At 53.5% G+C, this 16582-nt stretch overlaps 1 protein-coding gene across 2 annotated transcripts; it reads left to right on the forward strand.

Annotated features, from left to right (window-relative positions):
- Window positions 1-314: 314 nt before the first annotated feature.
- On the forward strand, window positions 315-15755 carry CXCL12 (C-X-C motif chemokine ligand 12). Of its 2 annotated transcripts, none has more exons than XM_046026920.1 (4): window positions 315-456; window positions 4632-4749; window positions 6922-7008; window positions 12503-15755. In XM_046026920.1, exons 1-4 carry the CDS (start codon window positions 396-398, stop codon window positions 12516-12518), a joined length of 282 nt encoding a protein of 93 aa, XP_045882876.1. In that variant the 5' UTR covers window positions 315-395; the 3' UTR covers window positions 12519-15755. The 2 variants fall into 2 exon arrangements, with proteins under 2 accessions (XP_045882876.1, XP_045882875.1); XM_046026919.1 differs by lacking the exon at window positions 12503-15755 and adding an exon at window positions 9645-11415.
- Window positions 15756-16582: the final 827 nt, after the last annotated feature.

The raw sequence follows: 16582 nt of genomic DNA on the forward strand, positions 1-16582 counted from the left end.
GTCCACCTGCTAAGTGGGCACAATAACTAGCCTTGAGCCCAGCTCACCGCGCGGCTAGGTTCCCTCCTTGCGGGTCGAGCCCGACGGAGCAGGGCCCCGCGGAACCGGAGGAGGTCAGAGGCCGGAGCTCACCGCAGCGCCCGCGGCACCCCGAGTTCGGAGGGGGCGGGGAGGGGGCAGGAGCGGCGGCCACGTGGGAGGGGGACGCGTGCCCCAGCCCCCCACAGCCACCCGGCTGCCGCTCCAGGCCCGCCCCTCGCCGCGCGCCCCGCCCCGCCCCGCCCCGCTCTCGCCTCTAAAGTACCCTGCGCGCGCCTCCCGCCGCCGCACTTTCACTCTCCGCAGGCGCGTTTGCTCCGTGTCCCGCCTGAGTCCGCCCGCCGCGCGCCGGTGCCATGAATGCCAAGGTCGTCGTCGTGCTGGCCATCGTGCTGGTTGCGCTGTGCCTCAGCGACGGTGAGTGCGCTCCGTGGCGGAGGCGTGGGCGCCAGGCTCCGTGCGGGACTGCGGCTCCTCTGCCTGCGCCCGCGCTGTCCCGAACGGAGCCAGTTCGCGCCGCTTTGCACCGGGGAGGTCGAGGCAGCCGCCTCCTTGGGGCGCGCTCACTTGGGGTGCAGCGCTCAAAGCGCAGCAGCACCACCCGCGCGGAAGCTTAGCGCTCCGCCTCGGGACTCGGGTCTGGGACGGGGGGCAGCGGCAGCACAGGGTCGGGCAGGGTTCCCTGGCCGGGAGAGCTCCGGGAGCGCTGGGAAGCAGAGCGGAGTCGGCAGCCGCGGGCCCCAGGGGTGGCGCGCCCACCCTTGCCCAACCCGTGATCTCCAGCGCGCGGCTCGGTTTCTCGAGGGGAAGGGAGTCGGAGGCTCCGCGGCGCCGGGCGCGGGAGATGCGTGTGCGAGAGAGCGCTTCGCCAAGTCTGTCTCTCATCGCGACGCGCGGGCGGTGGCGGCGCGGTCAGGGGCTGCTGCGCCGCGTCCCCTCCATGCGAGGCTGGTCTCCTCTCCGCATCCACCCGAGCTAGGCTTCGCGGGCGAGCCAAACGGAGCAGCTGTCGGGTTTGCACCACCCGCCCGCCGCGCTTCTGCACAGCCCTGCGGTCCGCAGCGACGCGAACGAACCCGGGCGCGCGTCCAGCCTGCTTCCTGGCCTCTTGCCGGGGTCACCAAAGAGAAGCCCAGGGGCCGTCGGGGTCGCTCATCCTCTCCCCTGCCCCCCAAACACACCTGCAGCCTGGCGCCTTTGTCACCAGCCAAGCAATCGCTCTTACCTCGAAGGAGCGCGGCCTCAGAGTTCAATCGCCAAGGCCTTAGGCCACTGGGAAAGGTGGTGTCCTGTTTCACTGGAAGAGGGGGAGCCCTTCCTTTTTTTTTTTTTTTTTTTCCTTCTGAAGCTTAAGAGAAATCTGGCTGTCCTGTCACAGGACACCACTGCTGCAAACCAAAATAAACTATTGTCTTTAAACACACAAAACAAGCCACGTTAGCCAGGCCACGCTGTCCTTTCTTGGCGGCGAAGTTACCAACAAACCCTGCAAAGGGCTGAAGGACGCTGGGAGTGCTCTTGGGGCAGCCACGGTCCAGACAGGGCCTGAGCCCCCACAGCTCTAGGCTGGGTTCCAGCTGCAGACCCTCTTCTGCAACCTGGCAGTGGACTAGAAGCCAGGTGGGTGAGGTGAGGGTAAGGTGAGCGAGTGTGGAAGCAAGGCCTGAGCTCTGGGGTTCACAGCTGACTGCCTGGGGAGTGTTTTTTTAAAGTGTAGCAAGTTAAGGGGCACCTGGGTGGCTCCATTGGCTAAGTGTCAGACTCTTGATCTCAGCTCAGGTCTTGATCTCAGGGTGGTGAGTTCAAGGCTGGAGTCTGGGGTGGGGGTGGGGGAATGTAGCAAGTTGCTGGGCAGAGCTGCAGAGGGACTGGATGGAAGGCAATCTGGGTTTTACCGCCTAGCTGAAAAACTATGTGAGGCTGACTCTCCATACTGACCCCCAAGGTCATGGGGGACACTGGTTTGAGCATGAACATTTGAGTGTCTGGTGAGAGTGGAGCTGTCACTGGGCACCTCTGTAGAGAGATGGTGCTGCCCCCCTTCCCTGGGGAGCTGCAGAAATGTTGAGAATGCCAGGACCCACTCAGGTCATTGAGTCCAAGGCATAGCTGACCTGGAAGGAGCACAGAGGGAGTAGGGGTCTCATTAAGAGTCATCCTGACCCTGGGAAGGGTCGGTTGCTTTCCTCTCTGAGTTGCCCTCTTGGCAGCCAAGTGGCCAGGACAGGGTCCCAGGCTGGAGGCTGGTCCGCTTCTCCTTGCATTCATAGGCTAGAATGTACTTTTTGACCTTCTGGAGCCCGTGTGCCCATACTGAGTTCCAAAGCTGACCTTGGAGACACCCTTGTTTTCAGGGTCAGGCTCGGGTTCCTGCCCTCCCTCCACTGGCTGACCTCAGCCAAGCAGCTGGGGCCCTGGTTGCCCTGGGCTTTCAGGAGTTAAATCCAGGGTGGGCTCCAGTCTGAGACCTCACTGGAGAAGCTGGCCAGGGCTCCTTTCTGTGTTAGAGTGGAAGGTTCGCTTGGAACTGCTCTTGAACAGAGCCAAGTTCACCACTTACAATCTGGTAACATCTAGGCGAATCACCTACACACTGAGTCACCTCCAAATCAGTTGGGAAAGTTAGTAATATTGACAGAAAGCTGGAGAGGACACAGGTGGACATAGCACTGCTTTTGGTAAGAGCCGTTGGTGCTCTGTCACTTTAAAAAACCTGTTGAAAGTCCCCACTTGACAGGCAACTAACTGGGTCCTGGGAGCAGGAATACGAATTGCCTTTGAAGGAAATGGATAATCCCAGGGGGTAGAGGGGGAAAAAGAAGAGAAGAGAAAGCCTGTGTTTTGAGCTCAGAATCAGCTCTGATTTCTGGCCTGATCTGCACTTGCTTGGTTAGCCGACCCAGACTAGCTTCCCTACCCACCCCTGGGAGAGCAGCAGCCCCCACCAGCTGCAGCACTCACACTGTGTACCTTTCAGCTTGCTGCTGCTCTAGGCTTGGGACCCCTCCTGTGGCACTGCCCAAGCCCAGGGCTCTGGTCCCTACTCGGCTCAGGAGGACCCAGGAGAATTCCAGGGAGACTGGAGGTGGGACACTCAGAGGAGAGACTTCTGACTTTTCCTTTACCCAGTCCACCCAGCCCCTAGCCCTGGGGTCCCTTTCCCAGGCGATCTGGTTCCAGGGCAGTATGGGCAGGATAGTAGGAGCTTCCCCTGCAGGGACTGGGTGCCCTGGCTGAAGGCCAGACCCCAGCAGAGACTTTCTGGAGTCACTTAGGAATACAGCAAAGGCTGCTCCAGGTGCTCTCCAGTACCCTGAGTCTGAGCACCATGAAGCCAGGCTCTTTCCTTACAGGTTTTAGGGAACCACGTTTGATCCTAGGGGGCTGGGTGGTCTGCTTTTTCCCTGACTTGTTGGCCAAATAGGTTGCCCTTTGCAGGCTCTGCCATCTCTCAGCTGAATGCAGCCTTGAGAAAAATGAAGAAGTCCCTTACTCACAAGGTTTTCTCGCAGCTTCCCCAGCTATCTTGCCCCAAAGTGCAGAATTTCAGGACCAGCAGGAGGCCTCTGGGAGCTCTGTAAAGAGCAATCCTTTTTTTTTTTTTTAATCTCTGGACTAAATATTCTCAGACATACATTTAATCCCTGATGAAAGGATCCACAAATTCAAATAATTTGGGGTATTACGTAGGGCTTGGATAAAATCTGCAGGGGAAAAAAAAAAAAACCCACGAAGATTCCAGCCCCCTTAAGGCTTGCAATCCTAGACTTAGAGGGTGAGTGGTGGGTTGTGCAGGAGCCCTTTGCTTATTTAAACTAATGAGTGTCAATTATGGCATTTTGCAAATTGGTGAATTGGCAAACAAAGAGGTAACATAACCCAGGAAGCTCTAGCATCTCTGCACAATGAAAGCCACCTCTGACTCCTGCCCTGGTAATCATCCTGCCTTCAGGGGAGTGCTGGGTTGGGGGGGGGGAGGGCTTGGCCTGCCCTCCGGGGACTCCCAGGTAGAAAGCCTGCCAGGATTCTTTTGTGGTTGCCTGGGTTTAAGGTGAATGAGAGGAGAGAAGATTGCAGGAGGGGGAGGGCAGCATTCCCCTGGGGAACTGCAGTGGCTCCTGGGACTAGAGGGAGCCTGGAGCCTCCTGCTTCCCCCTCCTCCTTCCCTGAGTATGGAGGGCTTTCTTAGTTGGCCCTGGAGGAATTTACTTTGCAGAGATTACCTGGGAACCCCAGTTACCTCTGACTGAAACAGTTCTGTCCTGGGATTAATATATTTGATCTTAAGATGCCTGAGCAAGGAGCTGCTTTTAATTTCCCAGGTTCCTAGAGTCCAGCACTCTGCAGGGCCATTTGCCCTCTGGTCCTGTGGAAGCTGGGCCTGCCCTGTCTCCCTTCCCCCCCTGCCCCAGGGGCTCACTGTACCGCCCAAGAGCTCTTAGCAAGGATGCCCCTGTAACTAGTCCCATGGCTCTTGATCCTAAGCAGAATTCCTCCACATTACCGCTCAGCCGCGGACCCACACGTGCATACTTATCCCCACAGTCTGGCAGGATCATAACAAACCGCCCTGTTTTCACTACCTCTTCTAGGGAAACCGGTCAGCCTGAGCTACAGATGTCCTTGCCGATTCTTTGAGAGCCACGTTGCCAGAGCCAACGTCAAGCATCTCAAAATCCTCAACACTCCAAACTGTGCCCTTCAGATCGTGTAAGTGTGAATGAACATCAGCTTCAGGAGGGTTGCATCTAGCGGGCATCGTAGCCCCTAATTCCAAACTTGTCAAAGCTAAAGACTCAACATGAGCTGAGCGGCTGGCCTTGAACTTGGCATAATTAGAGGCAGCTGTGATGACCAGGAGGCCTTTGGGTAGGCCACCGCGCCAGAGTTTCAAAAGCGCCCTGCTGCGCTCGGACTTGTTCTTGCCTCTTTTTTCCCCAAATTTCCTCTTTTAGCACAGGAGAGGGAGGGACTGCAGGATGCCTTCAGACTAGAAACAAGGAGTTTCTGCTGAAGTCCGGTAAATGAACCAGCCCTCTGCAGGCCACAGGTGTCTGTCCTGCCAGTTCCCAGACTTTAGTGTTCTAGATCCTTCCTTTCTCACATAGCAGAATCTCACAAGACCCCAGTTCAGATTAAGTGGTCTTTAACCATTGGGTAAAACTCAAACTTTTCGGCTCACTTAACTGCTTTGTCTCGAACACAACACACGAGTTTTTGTTTTTGCTGGTGTTGATGGCAACCGCTTGTGTTTGCTGTCATTCGTGTGGGAAATGAGACAAATGAAAATCACCCCTAGAGAACACATGAAAACCTCTCGGCAGTTGAGGAGGCTGGGTGGGATTCAGCGAGGGAGCCTTGCACAGCCGCTCATTGCTTGGCCCTCGCATGCTTGAGTGCACCCCTGCTTGCCCCTAGCGAGTGTGGTCAGGGGTCTAGACGCAAGGGTGCTGGGGCTGAGGGTCTCTTGTGGGGACCTTGCCTCCTGAAAATTCCCAGCGCTGAGAAGGCTGGGACCATAGCAGTGGGATGAAACCTGCAATTTGAAGGTGAAAATGAAGCCTTTGCTCCCTAATACCAACTGTTTTGAAGTCTGATTTTGTCTTTTTTTTTTTTTTTTTTTTTTTTTTTTTTTGCCAGCCTTGGCTGCCTTGAATGTGTTTGTCACTTACAGAATGTTTTAGGCCACTGGAAGATGAATGTTTCTTCACTGACTTTGCTTACAGTCAAATACTCTCTCCTTTAAGAGGTGTTTTGTCAGATGTGGAATTGAGCCTCCATAGACCTCTTTGCAGTTTGCATTACGCGAGGACACTTGCTAGGAATGCACCTCAAAGTGAAAGAAGCAGGCCTGGGCAGACATGGAATCACCCCCTTCCTCTCCTGATGTCAGTCTCACTTCACAGGCAGGCTGAAGGATTCCCGTGGGTATCCCCAAGCCACTGTGCCAGCCTGAGTTGTCCTCACACACCCATGAGTGGCTGGGCAGGGTTGTCCTCAGGCTGCTTGAGGTTACTGGTATCCAAGGCTTTATGGAGGGGGACCCGGAGAGATAAGTCCAGTCTGCCCCAGGAGGTGTCCGGTGGGGAGGTGTGAGTGGAGCCGAGACGTGGGATGAAGGTGCTCTATGAATTTTTAAAAAGCAAATGCAACCACGGAGCATTCAATAAACTTGTAAAATCTCTCTGGAAACCACTTTCTGGCAAATTACCTCCACTGTCCCTCCCTTCACCTACATAGTCCCTCCCCCACTGTCCTGTCACCCCCCCCCCCACTGTCCCTCCCCAACCTGTGCTGTCCCTCCCCACTGTCCTTCTCCCACTGTCCTGTCGCACCCCCCCCCCCCGCACTGTCCCTCCCTCACTGTCCTGTCATCCCCCCCACCCACACTGTCCCTCCCTCATGCTCTGTCAGGACTCTTCCCCAAAAAGTCTGCCTTTGTCCGTCTCCAGCCTCAGTCCCCATAATCCTGCAGAGAAAACCCCACTCTTTTGCCCTGACCTCTGGCCACCTGCTTCTCGGGCAACCTGCCCTCCTCCATGTCCTCAGTGCACGTACCCACTTTGATGCCTTTGCTCTTTGCTCTTGCTTCCCTCCCTCTGTATTCCACCTGCCCAGCCCCTCCATGTCCTCCCAAGGCCAACTCACACATTTCCCGGCATGCCTCTCCCCGGACTCCCCTGTGAAGCCCTGTTCCACCTTCCTGTATCTGCTGGGGGACTCGATCCGCTGCTAGGGACCAGATTCCCCACCTTGAGTTCCTCCTGAACCCGAGACCCCCGGTGCTCGTGGGGCCCCTGACGCGGGCGATGAGCCAGTGCCCAGGTCACGACGAGCCCCTTTCCACTCAGCCTCATACTGTCGCCTCTTCCGTTCTGGCAGGGCGAGGCTGAAGAACAACAACAGACAAGTGTGCATTGACCCGAAACTGAAGTGGATTCAGGAGTACCTGGAGAAAGCTTTAAACAAGTAAGCACATCAGCCAGAAAGGACTTTCCGCTAGATCCACTTGAGGAAAGCTAACACCATACGGCAGATGGAGGGCGAGGTGTGAGGGCGGAGGGCCTGGATGGGGAGGGCCAGGTGTGCCTGGGGGGCAGAGCGCGGACCTGGGAATGGGCTTGAGGTCTGCCCAGCATGTAGAACCGCATTTATAGCGTCTGGTACGATCCTGCAGCTTCTGTTCACCCGTGCCCCAGACCCTCGAGCATTGGCTGTTTTATAACTGGGGTTTTTCTAAGAAATCATGTTGTCCCAACAGCATTTCCCACTGACCGCTCTCTCCCGATCATCACGACCCTCATCATTCCCATTATCTTTTTTTTTTTTTAATCAGTGATTTCTTCAAGATCTGTATTTGGTTTTGCTTTGGAGCGTTTCTTCCTTGCCGCCAGGCCTCTGGGCACAGTCAGGTGACGGCCAAGCATGGAGCTCAGAAGTATCCTTCCTCCAGACTCACAGGCTTGGAGGAAGGCGGAGGGCAGCCTCCGCAGGGGGTGCCTCTCTGGGAATGACACCCCCCCCCCCCCCCCCGCAGGTGACTCAGATACCGGCCAGTGCTAGGCAGCAGCCACCACATCCACCTCCTCCTTCCGGCTCCATGATTGGCTCTGTAGGCTCCATGTAGGAGCTCCTGTCACTGGGGACTGTGCTCAGAGACCCCCTCCCGGCCATTCCCAGGCCTCTCCCTGCCTCCAGTAACATGCTTCCTCTTGCTTTGGCTTCTCATTTCTGTACATGCTCAGTGGGGAGGAGGGTGATTGCCAGGGCACTGCCCTGCAGCCCCCTCCTCCCTTGGCCCTCCCTTGCACCCCGCCTCAGGCCCTCTGTGAGACTCTTCTCTGGCCTTCTCCTCAATGGAGCTGACCCTCTCCTGAGGTGGGAGTGCAGGAGATCATGTCTCCGCCTTCCCTCAGAGGGCCAGTCTTTGCAGAATCAAATGCAGTTTTCAACCTGAGAACTTGTTTTGAGGAATTCGGTTTCTGTGATTGCCTCTGATGCTTTTATAAGCCACAGAGAGGCTCTGCACACTGTGAGGGCTCTGCAATCAGAAGCAAACAAAATAAATGAAGAAATGAGCCTCTTGCCACGAACCCCTCCTCCTGAAACCACAGCAGGGTTTCAGTTTCCAGGCAGAAACATTGGCAAGGTGACATTTCCCTGCATCAATGCGATCCACAGATGGGCCTGGTGGTATTTGTAACTTTTTGCAAGGCATTTTTTATATATTTTTTGTGCACATTTTTTTATGTTTCTTTAGAAAACAAATGTATTTCAGAATATATTTATAGTCGAACAATTCATATATTTGAAGTGGAGCCATATGACAGTCAGTAGGTTACATTTCTCTATTCTCTTGACCCACTGGCAATTTGTAAAGAAATATATATGATCTATAAATGTGATTACAGCTTTTTAATGTTAGCCACAGTGTATTTTTTCACTTGTACTAAAATTGTATCAAATGTGACATTATATGCACTAGCAATAAAATGCTAATTGTTTCATGGTACCGACCTCCTACTGGACGTGGGAATTTATTTACCGGAAGTAAAATCCATTAGCTGTTAGACACGGGGCTCAGATACATTTGTGGAGTTGATGGAAGTTGATGGAGGTTAAGGTGACCTGCTGGGTGGGTGCCTTAGGTCCCTCCTGCCGACTTCACTTGTGAGCGTGGGCCTCGCTCAGGAGCACATGAGAGCTACAACTCAAGTTTTTGTGCCTTCTTTTTTTTTTTAAACCCAATGGAAACAACCGTGCCAGTTTTCTGAAGAATAATATTTGACTCACTAATTCCTCTTCCCTTTCCTCCTCTTCCTTGGTTCTCCTAACATCCCCCATGTAATCTCCAGAGACTCAACTCTCATAATATCCAGCTTTCACATTTGCCCATGTAAAAATCCCATAATTCTAGGCCATGGTTAATAGCTTTCACAGGAACAGGTGGCTTACCCCTAAATCATTAAATACCATTCAGCTTGAATCATTTTAATGTGACAATCATGAGCCAGTTGCTCTAATCGAATTCTGCTAACCAGCTCTCTCCCTTGCTCTCCAGAACAATCCCAGTCATTCCCAGAGCGTGTCCCCAGGCATCCAGAAAGGAGAAGGTGGGATCACGCCCACCTTCTTTCTCCTCTCCTGGATGGCCGCCTGAATGCAAAGCGTGATTCAGTCTGAAATGCAGGTATTTTCTGTAGGGACAGCAGAGTTCAGCTCTGCACTGAAAAAGGAAGGAGGCCAGAGGAGATTGAGGTGAGTTAGAAGGCCAAGTCCAGCCTGGCCCCGGCATGCCGTTCAGGGTTGGAAGCCTCAGGCAGTAGCTGGAGGCAGGACCAGGCTGGCCGCTTGGCCCACAGCTATAGGCTATAACCAGTTCCCAGGTGTTCTGGAAGGCCAGCTAACATTTTTCTTTGAATTGGGGGAAATGTCTGATTTATTTTAATGAAGTACTGATGGACGGTGCCTTGCCCAGGGGCCTCCAGGCCTAAGACTGAAGCCAGAGTTAAACAGACGCCCAGGGAAGTGTTAGAGATTGTGCAGACTGAAACAGACCCCTGTGTATTTCAACATCATTAATGGTTCTACTGATTTTATCGAAGGGGGCGCAGAGAAGAAAAAATGGGGAAAAAAGAAAAGATAGGAAAAAAGAAGCGACAGAAGAAGAGAAAGGCTGCTCAGAAAAGGAAAAACTAGTTATCTGCCACTTCGAGATGGACCGCAGTGCACGCTGCTCTTGTCTCCCCCGGCGCTTTGTAAATTTGCTCTAACCCTCCTCCAGGGCAGACCTCCTGCTTTCCAAGCGGGGGCTCAGACCTCCATGGAGGAGCGGCGCTCCTGTGGCCTGACTGGCCCCTGTATTTATGCACATTGTCAGGCCCTTCCTGGTCTGCTAAGTTATGAAGAAAGTAGTTGTGCAGAGACTGGGGCGGCGGTCTGGGGTGAGGAGGAGATTGCGTTCCCGACTCTGTCTAGCATGGCCCAGGGTCTCTCCAGCACTGCCCTGGGCTGCCCAGCCTCCCACCCGGCCGTCCACTCCCTCTCTCCGAAGGGCAGGTGACTGCTCCGGAGCCCACATGGCTCCACACATTCGCCATCTGTCTTCCTGCTGAGGCCAGGGTGGGGCTGCCCTGCCCTGCCCTGCACGGAGCCGTGACGAGCCCAGCAGCGGGAGCCTCAGCCAGCAAGGGACATGCACCTCCTGCCCTCCCCTTGACCACGGCCAGTGCCATCCGTCACCGCCATCATGGGGCAGCTGTGGCCGTGCCTTTTACAGGTGCTCACTGACTTTTTTCCCAAGTGCCTGCTGCCTGGCCCTCCACTCCTCTGATGCCCGGGGTGGGACTTGTCCCGCAGCCCCTCCCAAGGCTGTGAGAGTAGCTTTACTCCGAGTAGGGGTGCTTTCTGCATGCCAGGTGCGGAAGGTGGGTGGGAGCTCCACATTCCCAGGGAGCAGCTGTGGAAATACTTCTCAGGGAGCCTCTGGGCCCAGCAATTCACTTTATAGATTCTTTAAACGGGTCCCCAACATGGAGGAACTGTGTGAAAGGGCTGTTTCTCCCACCCACCTCCTCTGGGTGAGGCTCTGTGACCCCGTGCGATTAGGTTCCAGGACACAGCTGCCGCAGCCCTCACTCATGGGAAATATCTGCTTCAAGTAAACATGGTGTTCTAGAAAGTTCTAGAACTTTCCTCATACCACCCACAGATTAATGTCTAAGATTTCTTGCCAAGTCTCTTTAATTTGGACCAGAAGAAGGGGGATCCCATGGGAGAGCAAGGCCCTGATTTCAGTAATACTTTGAGAAAGGACACCTCAAATATCTGGGCTGTTCTCCCCATCCTCCTGTCCCTCATAAACAGCCCGCACCCCAGGCCCTTGGTCATAATTCAGCATGTGGACCCAGAAAGATGAAGTGGTTGGAGGTCAGAACAGATGGAATGAAGAGGAGAAAATCCCAGGTCCCTGCGTGTCCCACTCAACCTGGAGCACTGTGTTCCCTTCTGCTTTACTGCCATCCTCTGTGACAACAGCACAGAGCATGTGGCATTCCTTGTTTCCATCAGGGAAGTGTCCTGCCAGGACACTGCAGCCAAAGACCTTTTAGTCCCCATCGCCCTCCCTTTTGTCCAGGCGACTCTCAGCCTGCGCCCCTCTGGCCAGCCCTGGGGTCAGCAGACCTGCTCCCGGGCATATGGGGAGCCCACCCCCTCTCTACCTTACCCGCCTCGGAAGGCATTGGGCTTTTTGCTGGTCTGCCCCCGGCTGCAGTCTTCTGTGGAAGCCAGCAGTGGGCCTGGTCTGGGGAACCTTGGCTGGGATAGCCCGCCTCTTACATAAGCATTTTGGAGCCGGTCACACCTGAGGTCCCAGGCTTTCCATTCTTTTTTTTTTTTTTTTTTTTTTTTTTTTTTTTTTTTTTTTTAAGATTTTATTTCTTTATTTGACAGAGAGAGATCACAAGTAGACAGAGAGGCAGGCAGAGAGAGAGAGAGGGAAGCAGGCTCCCTGCTGAGCAGAGAGCCCGACGCGGGACTCGATCCCAGGACCCTGAGATCATGACCTGAGCCGAAGGCAGCAGCTTAACCCACTGAGCCACCCAGGCGCCCCCCCAGGCTTTCCATTCTTGATCCAGCAGGATCAGCACATCTCTGTGTCTAGAGAGGGGTGGCAGGTCCAACCTGGACACCGCGGAGGGCTACTTGCCGTCTAGCCGTGGTGGACGGGGGAGTCGACGTGGGGACTAAGACAGCTGGCCCCACATTAAGAAAAGCAAACAAGCTCCAGGCTGTCCTTCTATGACTCCACTGGCCTTGGTCCCTCACGCTACCTGACAAGGCAACCCGGTGTCCTGGAAGAGTGAAGAGCCGGCCTCCATTCCGTTGTGGATTGAAACTAGGCCGTGCTCTCGCAGGACACTCCATCCCGGGCCAACCCCCGCGGTCCTGGCCCAGAGACCCCGAGGCCAAGCGGCAGGGCTGGGGTGTCGATGGAGGTGGTTGATGGTGCCAAGGCCTCGGAGGAGCAGGCAGCCTCCTCCGGGTTGGGTGTATGTTGGGGCCACGCTCAGGCGGGGGGTGCTGGCAGCCCTCCATGTGTGCTGGGCTTGGGCAGGGTGCCCTGCCTGCCCTGTCGTGTGATCACTGTGCCGTGTTGTCTGTCCACGCGCCCTTGTTCATACGCTATGCCCCGAGCTGGCCATGCCCTCTGTCTTCACTTCCCAACTTCCACCCCTCCCTCTGCTTCAGCCCCCTGCTGCCTCTCTCCCCACCCTCCCCCTTCCCAGGGCCTCGGAAAGCCAAGCCAAGCCAAGCCAAGCCAAGCCGGCAATTTGGAAGTCAGGAGTTGGGGGCCACCCCCACCCCGCCGCCGCCGCGGGGGGGCTCGGCATCTCAGGCATGCAGCCTGGCCGCTGTGGGAACCCGCCTTAATGGTGTCTCCCTCTGTTCTTGTTAACAGGAGGTTCAAGATGTGAGAGGCGCAGGTGGGGTCAGACGCCTGAGGAAACCTTACAGTAGGAGCCCGGGTCTGAAAGCAGTGTTAGGAAGAGCCCGCAGCAGCTCCCCTGCACCCAGGCAGGGCCCAGTGCATTTCCAAGGGCTTCGTTCTGCACAGTTTGCCTTATTTTCACCATTTGATTATGTAGCAAAATATATGGTGTTTACTCTTCATTTAGTTTGATTATCCAGTGTCACTGGTGACAGATAGGAACTTAGACTAAGGCCATTATTTTACTTGCTATCTTACGGTATCTTCCCCTTGCCTGGCCCGAGGTTCCTGAGTGTTGTATCTCTCTGAGCTGTGCAGGCTGGGACCCCCAATCACCCTGTCCTAGGATGGAGAGCCACCAGGAGGTATCAGAGCCCACCAGCCTGGGCAAACCCTAGTGAAGACTGCCCTTGTGCAGGGGGTAGAGGAGGGCTAGGTTTAGAGGGCCCCGCAGAAGCCTCACCCTTCCCTGGAGTGAGGCCTGGGGTCTTCCCCTTCAGTGAGAGTCACAGAGCTTCCCCCAGCCGAGGCAGGCAGGAGTGTGAGGCTGGGGTAGGGGGAGACACGCCCCTCATCCTGAGCTCTTCTCTACATCCCGTCATGTCCTTCTCATCACTGTCTCTCTCATCCATCATAATGTGTATCCAAGACTGTCTCCATCACCCCGGAAAAAGACTCTCAAGACCAAAGCTTTCATTTAAACTGAGCACCAAGAAGCAAATCAAAATGTCTCGTGTTACCATGTTCTGAAAACACTGTGCACATCTGTGTCTTGTTCAGAATATCGTCTGTCGTCCAACCCTGTGTTCTTGTTCAAAGCCAATGTCCTCGCTGCATGCACTGTCAGTCAGCTCCTCGTATGCAAAGGCTCAGAGTCAGGAGACGTCTTTTAACCAGGTTTCTGGTTAGGGCCGTGAGCCTCTCGGGTGGACAGCCTGGGTTTCTCCACGGATTGCAAACCCAGGATGGATGCACGGAGCCCAAGGGAATTCGGTTTTCAGCTGGGCTGACCTGTGAGGACGCCAGCCCTCCCTCCATGCTTCCACAGGTGTGAGTATCCCAGAACCACGGAGAGTTTTGTCTCCGTGGCGCCAAGAGCGTGATTCTTTTGGCCGTCACATGAAAAGAATCCTCAACTCTTTTTTGGTTTTTGAAAACCCCATCCACAGAATAATGAATCCTGCACAGGAAGATTCTTTCCCAGTTAAAATCTAACCTCATCTTTTTCCCCACTTGGCAATCCCATCATCTGCTCCCTTGTAAAGTGGCCTCCGGACTTGGCCGCTGGAATTGCCTTGTGCTTCCAGAATGTCCAGCAGGGCATTCCTCCTAGAAAAGGGGACGTTTGGGAAAGTAGGTTAAAACCTTGACATGTAAAGGGTTTCCCTTTACTGAGACCAGTTTGTAGAGTTGCATTAAGCAGTTCTAAAATACCACTTTTGGAGCAGCTAGGCATTTGAAGGGTTTTTGCTTATTGTCTTTGTTTTATATTTCGTCTCACGAATACTTTGCCCCTTTGGTTAAATAGCCCAGGGAAAATTTTTTAAATTAAGAAAGAAAAATAGAAGGCCAAAACCAGGAAATGTATCCATCGATACGACACTGTAAATACTATACAGAAAGTATATTATAATAAAATAATCTTGAATTGTAGATGTTTTTAGATATAATCATCTTTGGGTTGTCACTAACATGTTTAAAGCGTTTCTATAAATATCCCTTTATATAGGATCTTCAAGGTAGAAAGCCAGTCCACCAGCCAAACAAAAAACATGAATCTTCAAGTCAGTTAATGTTATATTGAATAAAATAGAGTACAGGGGCCTTTATTAATTATGAGGAATACAGAACTCATCTCAGGACCCTCTTCTGAAATTAAGCCATCACTGCAGGTCTCCTGAACTATACGATAGGTGAAATGATTGAATTTTCAGTGGGATGGGCATTTTCTAAGTAATCCAAGATAATCTAAAACTCTCATGGAAAATTTGGAACCGTCCTCCCCTGGAACCCATGAACCAGAACCATTAGATCTGTTGCTCCCAGAAAAACAAGGCTCCAAATCTTGACTACGTTCAAAAAAAGAATCATTCCTTTCTCCCCAATAGAGGGAAAAATAGATAAGAGTAGAAACTGCAGGAAAAGTTATCTGCCTAACAATTGCCCTCCTTGCACTCTGCTCCTGAACAAAGACGGCCTCTTAAAAGCAAATATGCATTTAAATAGTCTATTTGCAAAGGAAAAGGCTCTCTTGATCCCCTTTTGCTTTAAAAGTACAAGTCAAGTGCATCCATGGATTAGGGGTCCTGGTTGTTCCTCCCTGTCCAGTGCTGCTCTTACCTGACCTTCCCTTGGGCTCCTTGTAACCCCCAGGGCAGTCCTCCCCCTGCCAGCCTTTGCATCAGGACCCCGGCAGCTGTGGGGCCGGGCTGGGGACGGGACTGGCCGAAGTGCTGAGTGTTTATATCCGAATCTGCGCCATGTGTCGTGTGTACTGTTCTTCGTCCAGCCCTGCTCAGGTGCTGAGACCCCAGCGAGGAGGCTCAGGAGGGGGGCCCTCTGCGTGTGGGCCTGTCCTCCGGACCAAGGAGGCTCAGCTTGGAGCAGATGGCCTGAATAGCAGAAGGTTGCAGTCCCCCCTGTGTGAAGCCCAGAGAACTCCTAAGAATTTTCATTGGATCCGATTTCACCTTCCTTTTCTGACTGCTGCCTGATGCTATAGCCATGGGTTCTGGGCGGGGAGTTTATCAGCCCCCCAAGCCCCTGCCCCCGGGGGTGCACCCTTCCACAGCAGGATGAGAATTGTGGGGTCCCTGTAGACATCCTCCTTGATCCATTCCAAGGGATCCCCTTCCCTGGGAAGTGCTCCCTAGAAAACTTCAAGTCCCCTAAGCAGACCACTGACACGGCCAAGTTGAAAAAAAACCCTCCCAAGCTACTTGTGGGTCCTTAACCTCGCTGGCGTCTCAGTCTCCAGGCAGTGATGGGTTCAGTGTTAAATGTGATGAATACTGTATTTTGTGTTGTTTAAATACATCTCCCAGATAATGTGAAAATGGTCCAGGAGAAGGCAGCTTCCTGTATGCAGTGTGCTTTTTTTTTTTTTTTAAGTAACAAATAACAACTCCTTTTGAGAAACAACCATTTCTACTTTGAAGTCATATCAATGAAAAGATGTATATCCACTTACAATTTTCCTAATAAAGACATGTATTCAAATGTATCAGCCAAGAGTTTGAAATTAATGTTGCCATTCAGAATTTTCCTAACTTGGTTTTTCTTCCTCCAGCCCCACCCAGAGGAATCCTGTAATCTTAGCTGCACTGGTTAGTGGAAAACAGTCCATTGCAATCACACTAATCGTAAGGAAGAATTCTGGGGGCACGCTTGCTGATCCGTAGCGGGTTGGGGGGGAAAGGCACTCTCCTCTCTGAATGTCCTTGGTTTTGCTGAAATCCCTTGTTAAAGGCAAGCCAGTCCTCTACTCCAGAAGGGATGGTTTTCTGCAAGGACCCACATAGTTGCCTGTCAGCTGTGGGTCAGGAAGCCTCCATTTGCTACTTTTGAGGCCTGGTGGAGGAGAACAGCAGCCCATTCCCACAGGCACCATCAAGGACCCAGTAGCCTGGGCGTATTTTCTGTCCTGTGCCTATTTTCTGTCCTGCGCTGGGATCTCCTGGAAACTTACTGAATCTCTCAACGGCTGCCCACCAGCACTGTCCTGGATAACCTGACCAGGTGGTGAGCCCGGTAGGGTTCTGTCCTCATAGAGGTCAACTTGTCACACTTACTCCTACATTCTTTCTGGTCCACAGTCAACTGCACCAGAAAGGAGGGGCCAGTACAGAAGCCACAAATGTCTGAGTCCAGATTGCCCTGTCCTCCAGACCCTCTTGCCCGTTGGCCCAAACAGGACCACATTACCCCTGTGCTCAGAACCTCCTGGCTGTTTCTAGGGTGGCTTCGATGTGATTGCTCAGTTGCAGATGGACTGGAGGAGGAAAGAAGTACTCGAGGAGGTGATGGCAAAAGACAGCATGGTGTCGGGGG

Source organism: Meles meles, chromosome 13, assembly GCF_922984935.1.
Source record: "Meles meles chromosome 13, mMelMel3.1 paternal haplotype, whole genome shotgun sequence".
Lineage (NCBI taxonomy): Eukaryota > Metazoa > Chordata > Mammalia > Carnivora > Mustelidae > Meles > Meles meles.